Consider the following 22,784-nt stretch of genomic DNA (forward strand, 5'->3'; position numbering starts at 1 on the left):
GCCTCAGAGACCGTAAGAAAGGATTTAAACATCTCTTCCCATCAGCACCAGACTAGCATAGACTCACAGTTGCACAGTCGCCTTTCTCTGTTTAGTCATCTACCTCCTGAACAGCCTTCACAGAAAAGTAAGTTCAGAAATGCTAAATCATCACAAATTAACTGTTCTTTCTGCAAGGCCCAGGCCTCCTGGCTCTGTCACGGTCTCGTGTAAATTGGAAATGCAGAACCGGCACCAAAATTGTAATGGCCTGAGGGAGCATCTAATTGCGTGAGAAACTGCAGTATTCCCCTGACTGAACCCCCATCAGTACCTTCAGTCAGCAGAAAGTACGTGGTTAAGGAAACTGCCAACTGATGAGTATTTCCACAATTTACATCCTGTTTGAGACATGAAAAATTTTAAACTGAACATTGGAAAGATAAATCAAACTTCAGGTAATTGAGTTTCTAGTCCAACAGCCTCTTTATTTCCAATTTGTTTTCTCACAGGAAGGCCGAAAGATCAACAACAAACCGTTGAGGGAGGTTACAATATATATAAAAAAACATCTTTGGAGTACAGGGAGGCTCTTTGCTTACAGGAGAACACCAGAAGCAGCGTAGGGAATGGGGACTGTGGGGTGATGTTCAAGGGAAGCAGTAACGGAGGGAAGGGCTGCTGGTGTTCTCAGAACACACTCCCTAGCACCTGCTCTTGCGGGCGGCGCCATGTTCACGGGAGCGGCAAAGCCGGGTGATTCAATAAGGCCTAGAGCTCTCGCCCCACGCAGCCCCAGGCGGCTGCCCTCCCTCCCCTCAGCACTACCCCCTCCCGCGGCCGACTCCCGTGCCAGACACCCCGTGGGCTGGTACGAAAGGGCACCCCAGCTCCAGGGGGCACACGGAGATCCCAGAAAGAAGCGCTCCCTCTCCGACCCGCCCGCCGCCTGTAGGCGTGGCGGGCCCAGCCGCAGCACCTCCTCCATTGGAGGGGCGTGGCTCCTCTCCTTTTCGCCATGATGAACAAATGACCTCGCGGGGAATGAAATTTAAGTTCCACCGTGGGGAGAGAGTTCTGTGCTTCGAGCCCGACCCCACCAAAGCCAAAGTGCTCTATGATGCCAAGGTGACACACCGCGCGCGACCCTTCCCTACTCACCCCCTTATAGATAACCCTCCTCCACCCCCTCCGCTTCCGCCGTGGCCGGGCGGGAGGGAGGGAGCGCGGCGGGGCGGGGCCGGTGCTGCCGTTAACGCTCCCCTGGGCGTTGCATGCGCCCCCGGGCGGGAGGCGGCTGGGGAAGCAGCTGCGGGTTCAGCCGGAGAGGAAGCGGAGGGAGGGAGGCAGTTCCGCCAGCAGCACTTGTTGCGGGGAACGGACGCAGGCCCAGGGAGAGGGGAGCAGGCGGAGAGGCCGCGGGGAGGGGGGCGCCCATCGTCACGAGCTGTGAGACAAAGCGAGGCGGTGCCCGTGCCTGCTGGGCCTCTCCTTCCCCTCCCGCCCTTGTGCCGCCATCAGCTTCCCTGGCCGCCTCAGCCCGGTCCCCCGTGGGGCTCGGCGCTTCTCTCTCACATCCGCTCTTCCGCCCTGGGGTTAGGGGGAGGGTAGAAGCCTCGTACGGACCTCTGGGCCTTCCCATTGCGGGTGGAGGCGTCCCGCTGCCCGGGTGACGAAGGAGCGGTGGAGTCCGGGCTGTCGGGGCCTTGCTCTCGCTGCTGGTAGAGAACGGAGCCGCTGAGTGGCTCTGGAAGTGACAGTCGCGGTTCCCGCCTTCCGTTCTCGGCTGAACACCTGCAAAGTAATTCTGAAATCTTATTTTAATTCCTGAGCTTTTGTAGCAGATCTTGATTTATTCCCCCCCCCGCGTTTACTTGGGGATTTAAATGCTACTGGTAGTACAGGAGAGTTATACAGGAATACGTTAGCAAACAGTGAGTGATGGACCGTAAGTGTTGCAGTACGAGGTGGCTGACTCACTTGGGCCTGGCCTCAAAAACAGTGATTGTAGTTGTACTGCTGTAAATATAATATTGATTTTGGCTATCAGTGGGACACAGGATATATTTTTTCCATTAGAAGTCTGTACCTAGTTTGCAAACAGAGTTCTGTTTGGTTTTTTTGTTTGTTTAGTTGCAGAGAGGGATGACATGGGAGGGTTGAAACTGTTTTTTTGACCAAATTAATGTTTTTGCTGCAAGCTTGCTAGTTGTGTAGACCAGTGTTTTTCAAACATCTTTGATCAGGGTTTCTGCCTTCCTGTAATGTTTTGGGCTGCCCTTTTGTCTGTATGTGTATTTGTATGTTCTGACTGCCCCAACAGCTTTAATTGCCAGCCCTAGAGGTAACGCGAGTACGAAAAATGATAGTGCCACCTTTACTTTCAGATACGGCAAGCTCCAGCATAACTGCCCTTGACTCCATCAATAGTTCCTAAATTCTGGACTCCCGAATTAAAACATTAGCATAGCTACTGCATAAGTTTGGAGATACCTGATCTACTGAGAGCCACTGAAATGCAGGCAGAATTCCTTTGTTATTACTAGTCCTGATGCTGCTCTTCTGATCCACGTGAAATGTCTTTTTGAGGAGCAGGCCCTTTCAGACGGGCCTGTTTTACATATATGAAAGAGAGGAAGGAAACAAAGGCTCAGTTATTCGCAAAGCCTTTTAATGTTTAGTGGCTAAGATTCTGTGTTGTTTTGAGACAGCAGTACTTTTGAGTTTTATATATATAAACTATTTTGTCCCTTACTTTGAAAGTATGAAGAGATGGCACATGGGATAAAACGTTAGTAGCCCAGATGTGTATCTGCTTATCCTTGTTGTGATACTGCCTTGTTTTGCATTTCCCTTTTGTGTCTTGAAAACATGGGACATTTGAGGAGAGGACAAAGAGGGTTAGCAATCCCCAACGTTAAGAGTGCTGAATAAAACAGCTAGTTTTTCTTACCATTTAATATAATCCATTCCTTCTGCTCATATCAGTATTCACTGGCAAAATTGTAGATGTTTGATTATCATAAATAATTGCTTTTCTTCCCAGTGTGCATAAGCTCCCTAAGTACTGGAAGGCTGGCTTTTTCTCAAGCTTTTTAATACATGCTGTTAATATTTGTTCCAGATCGTTGATATTATTGTTGGAAAAGATGAGAAAGGCAGAAAGATTCCAGAATATCTGATCCATTTTAACGGCTGGAATAGAAGGTAAGGGCCTGTATGTGCAGTTTCAGTTCTTCTATTTCTTCTATATTATTCTGAAAAAAAATGCATCGCACAGAATATCAAATGTTGCAGGCTTATTTTTGCTTTAATGAATGCCTTTAATATACTTGCTTATGTTGACATGTTGGTCTCTATCCATAAATTTCAGTGGATCAGTTTGATAGCTACAAGTTTAAACTTTATGGGATATCTGTCTTTGGTATATACTTGTGGCTTCTAGGTTTCCATTAATATATTGAATTTATATCTTGTTAAATCTAGACCTGGATTGTTTGGTTATCAAGGCCATTACACGAGTGCAGTCTCTGTCTGTGATGATTCATAGCATGTGTTAGTGCTACAGACACCATTGCGTGTTGAGTCAACATTTGAGAGATTATAGCAACACAAGAATTGAAGCCACATGAATACAAAAGGATGCAAACCTTTCATACCTGTTGTTAATTTTCTTTTGACCTACCCTTAGCTGGGATAGATGGGCAGCTGAAGATCATGTTCTTCGCGATACAGACGAAAACCGCAGATTACAGCGTAAATTGGCGCGGAAAGCTGTGGCTCGCATGTAAGAAATCCTTTTGATCTCAAAATGAATGAGAGGTTTGTTTTCAGATTCAAACAGATACATCCCAGTGTCTGCAAGTGACTTTGGACTCTAAGCTCATGCTGCTTCCCTGTACAGCCAGTATATTCTAGAGAGCTACTTTTATCTTACTGAGGTTGATACCTACATTTAAATAACACTAAACAACTAATGCTTAATAACTATGCTCTTCTTAACTACTGCTGCCAAATGTCTATGTATTGGATCTACATCTTCCCAAAGAAATGTACTTGAAAAATAACTTAGGAAAATTGGAAGTATTTTTCAGCCAAAGGTAATCTTATATTGGTTGGCCGTGGCTTTGAGGATCCATTTGAGAACACAAATATGAGGTAATGTACAGACATTAAGGTATCCACTCTCAAATAAACATTGTCCAAATTATTTCAACATTAATTAATAAACATATGTTTCCTGGGCATTTGCATGTAATATAATTAGTTAGGTTAAGACAAATAATATTAGCTGAATTTCAGTGAATCATTTTATGTTCTTTAGGAGAAGAAAGGGAAGAAAGAAGAGGCGTTGCAGGCTGCCTGGTGTTGACTCTGTATTAAAAAGCCTTCCTGCTGAAGAAAATGATGAGAGTAGCGAGAACTGTGAGCTTATTTTCAATCTTTAATAGCAGGTGTGATGCCTTTAATTTTTTGATCATAGGATGACACAAGAGTGTCATGGTCCTATTTGAAATACATGGAGCAGTCATATGAAGAGTAAGCTTTTTTTGCTTGGTGTTAGAATATAAGACACTTTCCCTGCTACTGTTCCTACATATTTTAGGGAGCAATAAGTGATTTTTTTTTTTTTGCTGTTTGTTTGTGTTTTGTTTTGTTGGGGAGGTGGGGTGAGGGAGTGGGGGGTGTGTGTGTGTGTATTGTTGGGTTTTGTTTGTTGTGGTGTTGTGTCCCATCTCCCCTCCATCCCCCTCCCCCCCACTCTCAGTCTACCTGGCATGAAGGACTGTTTCATGTCAACTGAATGGGCTGATTTCACTTTCAAGCCTGGTCTTCTATTTCATAGCATTTTGATTTGTAGCTTGAAAGACACTAGAAACACTGTCTGGCACTTACCTATGTTAACTTGCTGCACAGATCCAGACTTCTGACTGAATGATTAATACATTAATCCCTGTTCAGAACTAAAGTCCAGTAAAAATTAAAATGATCAGTGGTTGTTCGGTAATATAGTGAGCTTTCAAAAGTGATTTGTTTTTTTTTCAGTTAGAGAGGGTGCAAGAATACTTTCTGTAAAGTTGTGTTCTATGTTTAAAAAGTTTATAGTATGTTGTAAATAATAATTGTGTATTTAATTCAATTAGAACTATTAATCCTTATTAAACAAACAAGTTAATTGTGGTGGTTTTGTTTGGTTGTCCCTCTCCAATCCCCCCCCCCCCCTTTTTTTTTTTAAAAATTGAGGCCTGAAATTGTTTGGTCTTAATCTCTGCAATGTAGTAATGTGATATAAATATCTGAAATCTCTTTTACACAGCTATAAGTAGTTCTTCTTCTGATGACAGTGATGAAGGAACAGATGAAGAAATAAAAAGTGAAGAAAGTGACATAGAAGAGAGGACAGAAATGGTATGTTCATGAGCTCCTTAATAGAATTCAGATGTATTTGAAACTATGGAAAAAATTGAGATGTATAAAATATAGGCCACAGCTGGTAATTTAGCTGGAGTTTAATCCAGAAAACCAACCATATGCCAGGCTGTATCAAAAGGAGCGTGTTCAGCAGGTTGAGGGAGGTGATTCTTTCCCTCTACTTTGCTCTAGTGAGGGCCCACTTGGACTTATGTGTCCAGTTCTGGGGCTGCCAACATAAGAGGAGGAGGAAGGCCACAATATGATCAGAGGGATGGAGCACCTTTCCTATGGAGACAGGCTGATAGAGCTGGGGTTGTTCAACCTGGAGAAGAAAAGGCTTCAGGGACACCTTAGAGCAGCCTTCTAGTACCTAAAGGGGGTCTACAAGAAAGCTGGAAAGGCACTTTTTGCAAGGGTATGTAGTAACAGGGCAAAGTGGGAATGCCTTTGAGATGAAATAGGGTGGATTTAGATTAGATACTAGCAAGAAATTATTTACTGTGAGGGTGGTGAGACACTGGCACTGGTTGCCTAGAGAAGTGGCTGCCCCATCCCTGGCAGTGTTCAAGGCCAGGTTAGATGGGGCTTTGAGTAGCCTGGTCTAGTGGAAGGTGTCTTTGCCCATGGCAGGAATAGCAGCAGGATCTTTTTGGCTTTTGTTTTACTGTGAAACAGGCATGTCAGCTCTAGCCTTACATTAAAATGTAAAAGGCTGACTTAAAAAAAAAAATATAGTATTGTCTCTACATTATTGAAAAGGAAATAACAGCATACACAATTATTCTGAAGGTCTCAGTTGCTGCAGTGTGGGCAATCTGAAGCAGCAAAACCTAAGAAATTGAATTCTTTTGCGTTAAGTACTTAACTGAATGCTAAATTTAAAGTTTAAAGCTTAAATTTTAATCGTTTAGAACATGAATTTGCAAATAACTTTAAAGCAGTATTGTTATACTTACAGTAAGGCTACTAACCACTTAATAATTACTATAAAATAATTTATTTTTGCATGACAAAACTTGATTGTTTTATTGTATCCTGAGTATTGAACTTCTTTTTCACTGACATTCATAAGCACAATGAATACTGTTTCTTTCACTGATCTGTTGTAGAAAGAAGAACAAGACAGTCATACAAAAAGGGACATGGAAGAAAGAGCAATAAGCATAGAAATTCCTGAAGTCTTGAAAAAGAAGCTTGAGGAAGACTGTTACTATATTAATAGAAGAAAACGGGTATGAATAAGAGCTATGAAATGAATGTGCACAGAGGGCTGGGGAGGGCAGCCCTCAGAAGTAGTTTTTGTGTGTATGACGCCTGGGTTTTTTTGAACTTTATTGGAAAAGTAAGCTTAGAAAGTAAGGAAGAGTAAAAAGTGTAGGGACCTAACTTCTCAATAGCTAAAACAGTTGTCATTGTGTTTAAGAATGTACATTTCGGTACCCAGTTGTATGTTAGAGTGCAGATTGTTTTTTAAAGCTGGAAATGTAAGCTTGTTATCCTGACCATGGTTTTGTTTGTCCAGATGTTTATAAAGGATTGATCAAAAATGCAGTTTAAGGGTTGAGATGAATCACACCTGAAATACCTTCATGCAATAGAGACTTAATTAAACTAGTCAGTACATTACATGCTCCTGTTTTAGCTTGGTATACTTACTGACTGTTTTTCTAAGACATTAATTTGCTGTTTCTATTTCAGCTAGTGAAGCTTCCTTGTCAGACAAACATAATAACAATCCTGGAGTCATATGTGAAACATTTTGCTATTAATGCTGCTTTTTCAGCCAATGAAAGATCTCGGCACCATCAGATGACTTCACATGCCAATATGAATCTTCATTATGTGCCACCAGAGAAGAAGTAAGTAATCTTTAGTCCACCTTTATTGCAAGAAAAATGACCTTGCATTCTGTGTTCTGTTTCAAGACTGTTCACTTCTGTTATACTGTGATGTATGTCTATTTATGGGCTTAAAATTTTTGACAGATACCTAAAGTACAGTAACACTGGCGATTTGTTTATCAGTGGGAGAGTCCCTATACTCTGAAAAGTCATAATGCAAAAACCTTAATATCGCCTTTTATAGTGTAAGTTCTTGCAAACTTTAAGTTCTTGTTTCAGAATCATTTTCTCAGTACAGAGAGCATATCTGATGTGAGAATACCCTGCTTGAGTAAAACTGAGCAGGTTCAAATTTTATAAAGGATAAAAATTTTATATAAATCCTCATAAAGAACTCCGAAGTGCAAGTGATATTTTTTTATATATATATATTTTTTTTTAGTTGACAAAAATTCCAAATTCAGTGTGTTAAGCCTACATCTTTGCAGCAGGGATTTTTTTTTTGTTTCCTTTGTAATGTTAAAGGTTCTCAATATCAGATGAGGCTGCTTCCTTATCGAAGTCTACACTGCGGTGAAATCTTGTATTTTATCAAAGAGAACTCTTGGCTTTTGTTACTAAGTTCTATTTCGGTGGTGCATAATGATGCTATTCCTTGCAGTATTTTGGTCTATGAGTGTCTAGGTTTATACTGATGTCAGATTAATCATACTTTCCTTCTTTGTAATAAAATCTCCCAAACAAGAAGTTACATGAGACATCAGAAATGAGAAGGCTGTATGCACATTGTATTTTTTTTTCTAAAAAAAGGTGTATGTTTAAGCGACCTCCTCTATAAAGATGGTGCTTTAATAAGGAGAACTTACATAAGTTCAGTGATCCATTAAATAGGAGAGATGCAGCTGACAACTTTCTAGTATTGCCTTTACTGTGCTAACACAGAATGTAATTGACCTCCTTGGATATGATAGAATTTCTTCACCTGATGGTCCCCCTGACCTAATTTATATGTAGTGTTCAAAAAAAAAAAAAGGAAGTAGTTTTAGCAGGTTGTATGAAATGGTAAGATGGGGTATGAGAATCAAATTGCTGTTACCGTACACGTACATGTATTTGAAACATGAGAGATTAATATCTTCAAAGAGGAGAGAGGTTGCAGGTAGGTTGCACTCAGTGTACTGGGTTCTGTTTGTAGCAGGACAACTACTCACCTCCTAACACTGTAAGTCTTTTACACAAGGCTAAAATTTGAATTCCTGGTACTCTCTATATGTAGTGTTTTGATTACTGGAGCACTGGAAGCTGATCTCCAATGCAAATTCATCTAGTTTTGTTGGGTCAATGGATATTACACAGTCTTAACTGAATCTCAACAGCTATAGATCAAATTCTGCATGTGCCTGTTAGACAGTCTATTGAGTATTTTTTTCTGGAAAGTGCCTTGTTTTTCAGCGTAGTGAACTTTGAAAAACACAATAATGCTTCCAGAAAAAATCTGACTAACTTAATTTACTGTGATTTTATTAATCCAGTAAATAGTAAAGCAACAGAACAATTGTATGATTTTCTTTGACTTTACTAAGCAGAGTTTTAACATCTGGCTGTCTGAAGTTACCTACAGCAATTACTTTTCTTTAAGTGTGCATATCATTACTCAGTGATGAAATGACCATATTGTAGTTAAGATGTTAATGATGTATATTAAAGGGGACTTTCCTACAACTGCACTGAAACATTTTGACATGTAACTTTGAAATTCATAATTGTTTTCTTTTTTTTTTTCCCCTCTAGTGTTGAGCTATGTAAAGAGATGGTGGATGGGCTGAGAATAACCTTTGACTTCACACTTCCATTAATTTTGCTCTATCCTTATGAACAAGCTCAGTTTAAGAAAGTGACTTCATCAAAATTCTTTCTTCCCATCAAAGAAAACTCAACAAATACTAACAGGTAGTTAAGAAGTCTAGTACTACTTATCTTCCCTGGAAAATGCAATAGAATGTGGTTATGTGGGCAGCATAGGGTGATTTCTCACAGACTTTGACTTAAAAATTGTCCTGATAAAGTGCTGAACTCTTCTGTGAATTAACTTGCCTGAATTCAGAATTTGGAACCTGAATTCTCATCTGGGCAGCTACAAAAGGGGTTTGTATTGATTGATACAGAGTTATGCTGCAAGTTTGTGGGGGGAAAAAATTACGCTGAAATGTAGATTTGTGTTCATTAGCTTTTAAATTTGAAAAAATCACTTCTGGAAAATAGTATTTGCAAGAAGGCCTCACCACTTTGATAGTTACTAGGAGGAAACTGTGTAATCTGAGTAAGTATTTAACAAGATGTGTGAAACTTGAAGAATCTCTTTTGAAGGAAGAGCTGTTATCTCTTACAGGCACTTCTGTAAAGCTGCCTTTGTTTCCTAGAAATCAGGAGGAGCTTTCTCCAAGTCCTCCTCTGTTGAACCCACCAACTCCTCAGTCAACTGACAGCCAGCCTGCAACAGGGGAGCCAGCCACACCAAAAAGGCGAAAAGCTGAACCTGAAATTCTGCAGTCACTGAGACGCTCCACACGTCATAGCTCTAACTGTGACAGGTTATCGGAAAGCAGTGCTTCCCCACAGCCTAAACGACGGCATCTTGAGACCCCAGCTGCTATGCCAAAGCTCTTCTTGCACCTGGAAAAAAGTAAGCTTTGCTCTAAATTGTTGCCCTAAGCAAGATTTAAGTCCTGTTTACTTTTTTGGGGTTTTTGTTTGTTTGTTTGTTTTTTGTGTGTGTGTTTGTTTTTTAACGCAATATAGACTCTGAACTGAATGAGTGAAGTGTGAATTCATTACTTCTTGTATCCATTATTTATCTCTGAGGTCTTATACCAAATGGAAAAATACAGAGCAGTATTTTCAGTACTTTGGTGCTGCACTTCTCAACAGAATTCAAAGAGCTGCTTTTCTGGGAGCCTACTTCAGAATAATATTTATTAAATTCCAGGGTTTAATATGTTAAAAAAATTAGCAGCAGACTTTAATTATGTTTAATGGCTTATAGTTACATAAAACAAATTCTAAAATTTATTTCTGATTTCTTTTTATTTCTGCTTTGAAGAAACCCCTGTCCATAGTGGGTCATCTTCACCTATAACTTTGACTCCTAGCAAAGAGGGGAGTGCGGTTTTTACTGGCTTTGAAGGAAGAAGAAACAATGAATTGAATGAGGTAATAGATTTGTATGTTACTGTTCTGGATTCCATGAATAAAAGTTTTGTATACCTCAGATTGAGTTACATTTCAGAAAAGGTTTTTTTTTGTATTACTTATTTCATCTTTGCTTTTAAAGTTCTGTGGTGCTATAAAATGGTAGCTATGAAATCTTTAATGTTTTATGTGTAGGTTTTGTCCTGGAAATTGATGCCAGAAAATTATCCACCAAGTGATCAACCGCCACCTCCCTCATATATATATGGCTCTCAACATTTGCTACGAATGTTTGGTAAACTGATGCAAAAGTCTGTGCTCAATCAAAATTGCTTCCCCTTGCCTCCATGATTGTATTTGCATGGTTTTTTGCTTGCCTTATTGCATTTAGTTTTATTCTAGGAGAAATGTCCATTTTAATCTATTCAAAACTCTTAGGCTGTTCATAAATTTGGTTATCTTTTACTGGCTTTATAAGCCTTCATTTAACAAAAGCAAACAAGCATTACTTCCAATATGCTATCAAACAGCATTAAACCAAGCAGCATTCACTTTCTCAGCATGCTTCTTTTCAGTAGGGCTTTGAAAGATCAGCAAGTTACTTGCAAGGAAAAGGGGAGGCTGTAGGGAAAAGATATTCTTTTATTGTCTTCTGTAGAATGGATAAAAGGAATTAGAAGTTGCTTTTACAAGAACAGGTGTAAACATTATTTCTCTTATTTACAGTAAAGCTACCAGAAATCCTGGGGAAGATGTGCTTTCCTGATAAAAACCTGAAGGCCTTAGTAAAACACTTTGAAATGTTTCTGAGGTAATGTGACAGTGTACTACAGCAGTGTTTTCATTGTTACATAGATCTAAGTGTCCTGGAATGACAAAGGATTTTAAAAATAAGATATTAATGTTTTGTAACTGTAAGAATGTGTTAAAATTATTACATTCTAATAATAACAATTAGAATAAATATTAATACAAGACTGTTGATCCTGTAATTCAAATTGAAAGGAACCTGAGCTCCCTACTTAAAATTTTGATAAACACAATGATAGAAAGCTGAAGTAGAAAAGTCCATTTATTAGTCTGTATAGAATGACAGTTCTGACTTGGCCAAGAAGCATGTTTTGTGAAGAAATAAAAACTGCATTGTTATTTTTGACAGCATAATCTGAGAGTTTTGATGGTGCATCAGTACTAGCAGGGGAAGAAACTTGTGCATTAGAACATGTTTTTAATTATGGTAGATTTTTAAAAGAAATAGCTGTCCTAATTGAGCCTTGAACAGAAAGGTTTCTCTGTTAGGCAGTGCAGGGGTTTGTAGACCTACCCAGGCTCTTTCTCACCACACCAGCTCCACAGCTGGAGTCATTATGATCGTACCTGCACCACAGTCATCTTTGTCAGTCAGGTACTCTAGTTAGTAGTTCTGGGTGACGTTGCAGTAGTGGTGGTTAGATACCTAGTGTGTCACTGTGTTGTGCAGCACCAATACAGTGGAAAATAAATTTGCCAAGAAAAGCTTTCAGAAGAAAGTGATGTAAATGGTAAATATCTGGAACAAATGTGGAATTTGTAATTTAATTTTGGTCAAAAACTCTTCTATGTAGCCACATACTGAAAAGTAACATGATGCGGCACTAGCATATCAAAAGTCCTATTGGAGATGAGGGAGGTGAAAACTTCAAAATGTTTTTACTTCATTTTTAAATTTAAAATAAAAGATGTCTTAAATGTCAAAATTTCTACAATACGAATTTTTTCTCTCGAAACATTTAATTTGAGTTATTTCTTTTTACAGCTCTGTTTTGTCACATACTAGTTAGTATTCAATCTGTGTTTAACACGACAGGATTGGTACTTATTGTTGGAAACCTGTTTTTGCTTGGAATGAATATTATTGAGGGTGCTTAACTCGCTGTGGATCAAATCAGTTTTTCAGACCTCTGCCTGTTAGATTCTTCTGTGTTGGGCAGAGCAGGTCTCTTTAGCATCTTAAGTGGAGTTTTTTCATACCCATTGTATGGATGATCTGTGGTGGTGTGGAATAGAAGGAGGAAATGTGTTCCACAGCCTCCATACAAGCAGGGAGATGATTAAACTGAAAGTTCTAGCGATAGTATTCATATGTGTCTTATTTTTCCATTTGATTATCTTGGTATAAGGTGTAGTCACCTATAAATAAAAATTTAAAACAGAAAAAAAATCAGAAGACATTTCCCCAGCAGCATTTTTAGGTCAGGTAGAACTGCGCTTTTGAAGCAAATCTCTTGGTAATTCCCACTTACCATGAGTTGTGTTGCACTGCAGAGTGCTCTGCATAGATAAGCTAGATTTCTTTTGGAAAACAGAACCAGAAGTGTGCTCCAGTACTTGTGGAAATTCTGTCCTTAAGACCAGACTACAACTAAACAAAAATGAGCACCCCAAGCCAAGCATAGTGTGGATATTGCATATCTGGTTCAATAAAATTTTTGAAGGCTGTGTGGTTTTTTAAGTGCTCTCTAAGCCAGTGTCATTTATGTTTTGCTAATGCTGTTCTCAACATTTCTGTGCTGAATATGTTGATTTCTGTGGTTTCACCAGGATTGTTCAAGTTAAGAACCTTCCTGAAAATGCTTCCAAGTTACAGTTACTGCTGTAGGAATCATTCCATACTAGGTAGATTTGTCATCTTCTTGGACTAGTTTTCTTACTGGATACGCTACTGCTTGTGTATTCAAATAGGTAACATAGAAACTAGTGCAAATGATTAGGGTTTTTTTCAACATGTATTCATGGTGCTTTAGGACATCTTTCATTTGGGCATTTATTTCTTTGTTTTATATTTTATTGAAGTAGGTCAAACAATTACATTTCCTAGAAACTTGTTCAGACTTTTGTCACAGAAATACTTCTGTGTTATCTGTTTGTCATCACAAGAGAAAACTTGAGGCTGAGGTGATACCTTGTACTAGATGTTCAATTTTCACATTCCGTCTTTCTGTTTTGGGGAATGAAAGGATTAATGGATGTTTATTAAAAATATTTTCTGTCACTTCTATTCTGGCTTACCTTTTGAAAGATAAGAACTGTCCTACACAGTCTGTATGCACTAGATGATAGCAACCAATTTACTTAAGATTGCCTGATTTGTTTTAGTGAATTGCTCTTGTGACAAGCTGAAGTACCCTCCTTTTCTTTATTTTTCTAATAGCAGATAAGGGATTGAAGCTATCTGTTTGCTTTAATAAAACTGTTTCTGAATCTTCTTTGAATTCTGGGTAGAGTAGTTCCAACATAAGCAGCTCTATGTATTTTTAAATCTTTCATGGGGTACACAACTGATTCTGTTCTAGTATAGATACTGATTTAATTTTGAATTGTGATTTTTATGGGTAAAATTTACAGTTGCATTTAACATTTGTACTATTACTCTCATGTGGGCTGAAAAACTGAGACTTATTTAATATAATAACACTTTGTCTGGAAGCTTGTTTTATTGAGTTTGCTCAGTACTTGATAGATGCATTAAATTCATTTGAGATGCTACATGAGTAGTATTTTCCAGTCATGCCCTCAGACTGCTGCTAGATGAGATTGATCTCAGTTGCCCAGACAACATATATTTTAAGGGATGTATCAAATGCATCTTTTGACTTTCATAATATGTAAAAGCTGTACTGTTTGTACTTAGTGCAGCTTTCTAGAAGTGTGCATAATGAAAATTTCTTCTTTGAAAACATGAATAAATTGCCCAGATACCCTGTGGGTGCCCCAGCTGTGTCAGTGTTCAAGGCCAGGTTGGACTGGGCTTTGAGCAACCTGGTCTAGTGGGAGGTGTACCTGCCCATGGCAAGAGGGGCTGGAACTAGATGAATGACTTTTCTATGTTGTGAGGTGCCTAGCATGCCTCCAGAGGCTGCTTAAGTGATGAGAAATGATAGGCAAGAAGGTGCCAGTTTTTGGTTTGCAGTTTCCATTGATTTGAGCACAGCCTTGACTTGGGAAACTGTTGGAATTGGAGAGGTTACTTGTCAGGGCTGTTGACAAGTAGGATTTACTTAAAAAATTAGGAGAATATAACATGTCTGTTTTTAAAATAGCAGGACCCATCTTCAGGGAGGGAATTTAAGTCACAAGTCATTTGCCTTTTAACAAGAAAAGGCAAGTAAATGATACAACACTTCAGAAAGCCATAGGTATTTAGACTTTTGTGAAATACAGAATAACAAGTGAGTGATGAAATATTTCTAAAATAACACGTCTAAAATTTCAAGTAAGTTTTTCCAGATGAGGCAGATATGGTATTTCATATTGTGGAAAGCTGCGTTCTTAATGGTCAAAGACTTTGGTCTTGTTAAAAACCCACTGATATTTCAAATTCAGGATATCCTGTAAGTTTTCTCTTTCATTTTAGATCTCAGTTTTTCCATTACCTGCTTGTATCTATTGTCCCACTCAGCTCCATGGGTTGAAAAGCATTTTAAACTTAAAAGTACTTTATTTATGTTGAGTGTTTTATGAGAAGGAAGCCAAGTCAGAACATGACCAAATTAGAAGGCTGTGATAATAAGATGTGTATATAGAAAATTGACAAAGTTTTTGAAGTAACTTTAAGAAACAGATTTTTTTTTTTTTGTAGCACAGTGCTTTTAGTGTAGTAACTGCAGTGGTGAAGTATGACCACTAGTCTGTGCTAATGTGCAATTAATGAGAGGTTATTAGTGGTGATCTGAGAATGAAAAAATTAAGTATTGCACATGGCGAATGGAATAGAATTTAGGTGAAGTTGCTTGTGACTGAATTCCTGCTCACTGTGACTTAGTAAAGTTAAGGTTACTTAATAAAGTTAAGACAACTGATTAAACACTTTTTGAAAGATCATGAAGAAGGCAATACTGCTACTGTTGTTACTTATATTGATTAGGGGTTTTCTATCTCAATTTTGGGATTAACTGATTACTTGGCAAAAAAAATCTGTGCAGCATAGCAATTCTGACATACTAGAAAACTTTATGGAATTGGAGCCTAACTGTAAGAAAGTCAAGGTTTGAATGTGGACAGGTGTGGGTTTAGAGGCAGGCAAATGAATGTTGTTTTCTAGGTTTTGAAATGCTTTGAAGGAATTCTACTTGCACAGTGAATGTATATGCCATATTTTAGGTCATTACTGTTGCTCTATTTGGGCTTCACTGATCATTGAGTGAGTAGAAAGGTAACTGCCTTGTTGGGACCTCTCAAACTTTTGGCACCTTTATGTTGAGTGCTTCTTGGTCAATGAGTACCTGGTATTATATGGTTTATTTCCAGTATGCTTTTGTTTACCTCGTTGATCTGCAGAATCTGCTTGTGTGTGCTTATTCTTCTTGACACTCTTCTGTTTACCAAATTATCAGGTGCCTGGGTGTGTAAATGAGGGGTTTGGGTCATGCATCTGAAGTGAGAGGTTCCCAAAATATTTTAAATGTTTTACGATAGCTTTTTTAGAAGACAGCTCTAAAGAATTTATTCTGGGATCTGTGCTGGCATTGCCAAAAGTGGGTTTTCATCCTCAAGACCAACCAAGGATTCCTGTATTGAGCCCTTTTAAGACTTTTCCCAAAAGGTCTGCTAGAAGGTACCACTTCTAATTTTCACTCACTCAGCATGGTTACTGGAGATGTTATGTTTGCATCTTCAGAGTTATCTGTGCATGCCCTTTAAAGGCCCAGGAAGATTATCTCTGTTCCTGTATGTGGATGAGTGACAAGAGTCCAGTCAATAAAACAAGCCTGTTTGTTCCTTTGACATGTTCATTATGAGAATGAACATCTGAAATTTCTCACTTCATTTGTTCTGTTGACTGCATTGGGGTTATGATGAGCTTTGTATTGGTGAGCTTTTGACCTGAAGAGTCTTCCAGATGGAGAAATGTCTTATCACCAGAAGGGGTGAGGGTCAGGTGGTGGCATATACTTTTGTGTGAAACTAAGCTTTTAAGCTTTCAAATCCTTCTTTCAAGTTATAGTCTCAGAGAAGAGATAGCTTCTTAATCTGCAGATGACATTTCTTTTGATGAGGTGACTCACAGAGTTAGGATCCATCATGTTTTTTAAGCAAATGCCTATAGATAGATCATTACAGTTGCCTTTCAAACAGCATCTAGCTGAGACCACTGATCTCATCAAAGCATCTGCTTACCTTCCTGAACTCTGCAACAAAAGTATGTAAATGTAACCTACCTGGAAACTTTTCCTCTTAACTCTGTATTCTTCTATGGCTGAGGTTGTCCTTCTTAGAATGATTAAAATTTTGCTTTCTTTGTAATTTTCACATTCTTCAAGCTGTCCCTGAGCTTATTTATGCTTGCTAGTTCATGTTTAGAATGGTTTTTCTTCATGCAGAGACTGTTCAGGTAAGGTTTTGCTACCAGATGACAGTCTTAAAGCTCGTTAATTCAATGACACTGTTGAGAAATATTCTCACATATGTATGTCAAGTGGCCTTTTAATGTGGGTAATGATAGTTCTATGGCTCTTTTTGGCAGATTTGCCTGGATAACTCTCAGGCACGTGGTAGTATTATTTGGGAGGCTCTTGCTTGGAGTCACCTGAGGTAAGCTTGCTTACAGAATGCCACACTTGAGGATCAGAACATAAGAATTCGGCAAGCTAGGTTGCCCGTATGTTTGTTTCCCTTGTCTGCATCCCCTCTAGTCCTTTCTGAAACATTGCTCTTCTAGGAACCTGTGGTAGAGAGGGAAATAGCTGCGTTGTGCCATGTTACCTCTATGTACCTCATGAGCATGAGTGTAAAGCATAAGTATTCTTTTTATGGGTGCTCATGATGAGAAAAATTATGCAGTCTTAAATCTGGATGTCTGTGTGGACTGTGCATCTCAAAACTGGGTTACTCATAAGCAGTTTCACTGTGTAGGTGTATACATATGAACTCTGTATGAAAAAGGCAATGCAACAGGTGGTTGAATTTATCAGATTTATAAATTGAAAGTAATGAAACAATATCTGAATAGCTAAATAGCAATGTGCTTTCTGAGCTATAGCTGAACACTGGCTCTGCTTGCTTAGTACAGCTGCCTCTGTTTTTTAAATCTTGGCTCATGACTTGCAGGTACCAGTGTAACTGATTTTTGTGTTATTTCAGCTTTTCCAAAAGCAAAGCATTAGCAGATATCCATACCTAGGGGTCTTGAAAGACTTAATATTTTTGTGCTGGCTTTCTGCACTGTGATCTAGTTTGAATACAATGCAGCTTCAGAAGAGTCACTGCTCTCTGTATAGAGAAAGATACCTAAGTGTTTGGGACAGAAGCTGATTGTGTGTTTTTCTGCCTTTTTTCCTCTTGCTTCTCTGCAGAAAGTGATTTGTATTTGCTAGCTCTGGGGAATTGGTTTTTGCAACTGTTACAATAAGAACAAAGAAATGTAGATTTGACTGCATGCATTCTGCTTTCTTAGCTGTGCTACATGCATCTCACCTAATATTTCTCATCCTTACAAGCTGTTACTTCAGCTTGCACCAAACTGGCATTTATGACCAATGATCTTAAGCAAAGTCTGGAAACCTATAAGAGAAAATAAACCTGTTTCCCATTACATGGCCTTAAAATTCTTGGAACTGTCAGTTATCCAATGTCCTCTGAAGGTTCCTTTGTTTTACTGATTTTTTTTTTTTTTTTTTAACGTACTCCTTTATATGATCTAGCACTTGGTACTGTGTTTTATGGAACGTTACCCAATGACATTGTAGTTCGTTTATCTCTTCAAGACATTAATGTATGTTAATGAAGCACTATTAAATTCAGGTGTGGCTGATGTTAATCTTCTACAGTCTGTGTATGTTAAAAGACTTGAGTCAGTGAAGTTTTAGGCCTTCTCGTACTCACTTCATACCAACCCCACATATCCCAGACAGTGATTTATTGCTAACTACAGTCAGAGATCATAGCAGTTGATGACTTGGGTATTTTATTAACTTCTATGTTGCTATAATGTTGGTAGTCTTTTGTAGTGGTTTTCTTAGGGTGAGGGATGTGTGTGTAGTGCAAATGACTGACACATTTTGCTCAAAATCAAGAGGATCTGATTGTGTGTGAACTGTTCCTGTGTATCATTGAATTGTTTTTAAGGGATATCTCTTATCTCATGGAAAAAAAAAGTCTAAAACAAACCATAAAGTATTAGAGCAACTTACGGCATGATAAAGCTAGGAAAGTCTGTGTTGGGTGGTATTAATGACAAGAGCTCTCAGCAATTAATATATTCCTGATAAAATTTAGATTGCCTTATATGGAGAACCTTTGTCAGTATTCTTTGATGTTTTGGCTCGACTAAGATCAAAGGACACGCCTAGTTCAAGTAGTGTAACTGCTGCAGAAACACTGTGGTTTTAATTGCAGTCACCTGTACTTTTTTCAATTTGGACTTTCTGTGTCCAGAGTAATGGTTATGGAAAACTGCTTGTTTTTAGCTTCCAATAGTGAAGTCATCTCCCTAGCCAGGGGTTCTGAGAGAAAACTAGATTCTGCAAATGACAGTGTTCTCTGTTGTTTCCATTACTTTCTGCTTTAACACAGAGAACGTGTGGCTAGCATTTTGCCATGATCATTGATGCTGATCTTTAACATCCAGGTATTTTTGAAGATAATGTGGTTTTTGTTTTGTTCTGGTTTTGTTTGGTGGGTTTTTTTTTGGGGGGTGGGGTGGGGGGGTGGCTGTGTTCCTGAGGTACAGCTTGATCATGTAATTCATGGTTTAAGAGCCATTTTGCCTATTTGCCCCCACTTGCATATGTGGCATCTTTGTATACAAAAGAAGGAGCAGAAAGTGTAATGTCATTTTAGTTGTTTGTAGCTGGTATTAGTAGCAACAGTGTTTTTCTTTGGTTTAGGGCTGAATGTAGAGTTGTATGTTAGCAGAGCAGGAAGACATGATAAAATATTGGGTGCTTGGCTGTTTCAGTAGTATTTGAAGACCATCTTGCAGAAATCTGAAATTAGGGAACCGGATTTACAGATGCATTTTATCTTTGAGAGCCATATTTAAATCAGATACTTCTGAGAGGTGGAGACCCTAATGCACAAGCACATGAAACAACAAATCATAAGTTTGCTTGCCTTAAAAGGTACAGTTTGACTCAATGGTTACTGGGCACTTATATAAGATACTGCATAGTGATAACTGAAAATCCTGGGTTTGACATAAATGAAAATAGTATGCTGAGCGGGTCACTGACAGAAGTTGCAGACAGATACTTTCGGTTTTGTTTTTTTTCTTCTGTCATAGTTCTTTGCATTCCTTTCTGAGTGTATCTTCAATTTTTAGAATTTTTTTTTTTAAGCAACTTTTTTAATTACTACTTGATTTGGGAATGGTAAGGGAAAGCTGTAGAACTTGTAAAAATAGGGCAAGCCTTTTTGTATGCCAACTTTCAAAGTGCAGTGATTCTTAATTCCCAGGCTGTGGTTTTGCTGAGTTTAAAAATTAATTTGAAAATAGCTTTTCTCTTAAATGTTGTATGTTCTGTTCTTTTTTTGATGTGCTTTCTTCTTAGGTTTTTAGCAGAATACCATGATGATTTCTTCCCAGAATCTGCTTATGTAGCTGCATGTGAAGCCTACTACAGTACAAAAAATCCTCGGGCAATCTACTGAAACTATTAATAAAGATTAAATCCTACCTAACGTAGCCCATGACAATGCTATTTTGCCACGTGGCTACAAGCTGAAGATGAAAAAGCAACTAAAACAACTTCTGGAGTTGAAGAAATAGTAATGGTTGGATTACTTAGGAATGGGGAACTTCTTTTCAGAGGTGTGTATAAACTGTATTGAGTTGCTTAGAGGATTGAATATTAACTCTGACTCCAGATGAATGAAGAAGCCTTGTCCTGACTTCTAGTGCATGGGACTGCATAAGACTATTAAATAGCGAAGGAGGCAAAAGCAGATGCATTAGCAAGAGGACATTTTCATGAAGATGGATCATCATGCTGTGTTTGGTTTAGCTCAACCACTCCAGCCTAAGAAACAAGACTTGACTACACAGCTACACAAGAGAATGAGTAACTGATACCTTACGGACCTTTTACCCTCGCAGATTGCACTTCATTTTGTGGAACTGTCACGACAAAAAAGATTGCTTAATATAAAGGTGTTCTCGCTGTTTGTCTAGCATGGTATCTGCCTCAACAATAACTTTGCTGCTTGAATGAAAGATGTGTTGCTTGCTTTGCATTTTGCAAAGGTGTATATAGTTCTTTTCATGGTAAGGCTGCCAGAGTTCCAAGGAGAGCACGCATTGCCAGTGATTCAATATTTACTTGGCAATAAGTGGTTTCCAGAGCCATTATGACTGAACTGATTTTCTACAGGTAACCGGAGAAGTCAATAAAGTGATGGTAGTTTAACTGGCAAACACTTATTTTCTTAATAAAGTTCACAGTAGCTGCTATGTAAATGTGTGATTTTACCTGCTTATAATGCCTTGTTTGTGCTTGATTAGTATTTTTGAGATTGTTAAGTATGCATATAAAGGAGGTGGGAGCACTGGCAACATAGGGAGAGAAACCCTTTCTGTATCATTGGGTTTTCTTCTGTAGACTTGAAGAATGTCTCTTAAGACAGTTTAAAACACTTTAGCTCTGGAAATAGGGATTCAGTACAATCAGAATTCCTAGAAATCTGAAAACATATTCAGTAGAAATTTATTGAAATATAATTCTTTTCTTGATGCTCATCCAAACCTTGAGGTAGAACTGTGGCCTTCTGCTATTTCAAGACACAGCTTTTAAAAGCTCTGGGAGAAAACAGGACTCAAGGCTGATAGACTACAGCATTAATCACTGTAATCCATCTTACTTCTGAAAACTGCTGTTAGAGTACTTACCTGCAATGCAAAACTCAACACATTCCTCCTAGATTTGCAGAAAATAGTTAGGAATCATCATTCAAATGTAAATGACAAGCTTAAACTACAAGGCCAAAGAAAATCCGTTTCATTGTCACTTGCTTTTCAGAGTTGTGCTGATGTGTCAAAGCTTTTGAACTGAGAAGCTAAGGATTACCTTGGTTTTGACCACTTAGGTTCTTCTTTGTACAAAACCTTCTATTAAGACTCTGTGAATGGTTGTTAAATGTTTGGTATGGGGGTGATTTGGTGGTCATTTTTTCTGAAGGTAACTGTTTAGTAGTACTGCTCTTCTTTAATGCATTCTGTTGTACCAAAAGAACTTCAGTCTTTCTCAAATTACAGAAGTGTTGACTCTATCAGAATCCAAGTACCTCAACATCCATTTTGCCAACATGTTTCATTCTAATTTTTGACCCTGTTTTTCTAAAAAGACAATTCCACAGAATACAAGTATCTAATGACAAACTCGGAATACTGGCTGAAACTCTGTCCTTAATCCTGGTGATTGCAGGAATGTTAGCATGTGTATAATATGGCAAATATATTTTGTTCTACTGTTGGTACCTGTGAGTATAAGGCAAGTTATGAACAGAATGTAAACCTTATTGTGTGACTGTGTTCAACTGCTACGATAACAATTTCTGCATGCAGGGGTTATTAATACTGGTGCTATTGCCTTGTTGATACATTGTGATTATTCTCAAAAGATGGGAGTTCTGAAGGTCCAGTTAGTATAGTCTTTATTTTGAACAGCTTTTTGGTAAAATTCTCTTGATATAATATTCCAAAGTGTCTTGTTCTCATAATAACCAAAAACCTCTCACTAGTAGTACCCTTGTGTGCTTCTTGACACTTAATTGTGATGACTTCCCCAGACTAGCTCTCTGAATTTAAATCTCTCTTCCCTACTGTCACTTTTCTTTTACTGTTTTCCTATTTTTATACCTGACTTTTTGGTTTTTGTAGGTTGTTTTTTGTGTGTGTTTTGTTTTTTTGGTGGGTTTTGGTGTTTTTTTTTGGGGGGGGGGGAGGTGTATTGTCGTTTAGGGTTTTTTTTGTTTGCTTTTTGAGGGTTTTTGTGTGTGTGGTTTTTTGTGGTTTTTTTTTTTGTGTGTGTGTGGGGGGGTGTTTTGGTTTTTGGTTAAGCTGAAGCAGTGCAAGAGACTTGCAAAAACTTGAACCAAATAGCATAAGAGGGTAGTTCTTACTGGTCTTAAAATACAGAGAGACTTACTAGTGTGGCCCCCAAAATTCACTTTCAGTGGAATGTTAAGAGGGCTGTGTGGGAGAGGAGGCTTAATAGTACAGTTACACTTCTGGAGTGAACCTGTAATTCTTTGAATGTCCATGACCGCATTTATGATGGGATTCATATCAGAACCGATGAAAGAGGTTTTGTGCTTTACTATTTGTCATTTGTTGGTCTCTCTTTGCACAGTGACTTGTAGCAATATTTTCTAACCTGATTCAGTCAA

General features: G+C 38.5%; 1 protein-coding gene across 5 annotated transcripts in view; it reads left to right on the plus strand.

Annotated features, from left to right (window-relative positions):
* Nucleotides 1–925: 925 nt before the first annotated feature.
* MSL3 (MSL complex subunit 3) overlaps nt 926–22,784 on the plus strand; it is a 49,452-nt gene continuing 27,593 nt past the window's right edge. The window contains exons 1-13 of one of the 5 annotated variants that reach the window (XM_061459920.1): nt 957–1,107; nt 3,104–3,186; nt 3,671–3,766; nt 4,304–4,404; nt 5,297–5,388; nt 6,504–6,626; nt 7,093–7,253; nt 9,027–9,185; nt 9,656–9,918; nt 10,336–10,445; nt 10,620–10,719; nt 11,151–11,235; nt 22,276–22,291. In XM_061459920.1, coding sequence (XP_061315904.1) covers nt 1,009–1,107; nt 3,104–3,186; nt 3,671–3,766; nt 4,304–4,404; nt 5,297–5,388; nt 6,504–6,626; nt 7,093–7,253; nt 9,027–9,185; nt 9,656–9,918; nt 10,336–10,445; nt 10,620–10,719; nt 11,151–11,235; nt 22,276–22,291 — 1,488 coding nt within the window. In that variant the 5' untranslated portion in view covers nt 957–1,008. Of the gene's footprint in view, nt 1,108–1,268; nt 1,781–3,103; nt 3,187–3,670; nt 3,767–4,303; nt 4,405–5,296; nt 5,389–6,503; nt 6,627–7,092; nt 7,254–9,026; nt 9,186–9,655; nt 9,919–10,335; nt 10,446–10,619; nt 10,720–11,150; nt 11,236–19,951; nt 20,857–22,275; nt 22,292–22,784 lie in introns of those variants that run through there. The other 4 variants (XM_061459915.1, XM_061459919.1, XM_061459918.1 and 1 more) reach the window with 4 other exon arrangements.

This window comes from Pezoporus flaviventris, unplaced genomic scaffold (assembly GCF_033815535.1).
Source record: "Pezoporus flaviventris isolate CSIRO_AGI_PZ_B2104156 unplaced genomic scaffold, CSIRO_AGI_Pfla_v1 ptg000030l, whole genome shotgun sequence".
Lineage (NCBI taxonomy): Eukaryota > Metazoa > Chordata > Aves > Psittaciformes > Psittacidae > Pezoporus > Pezoporus flaviventris.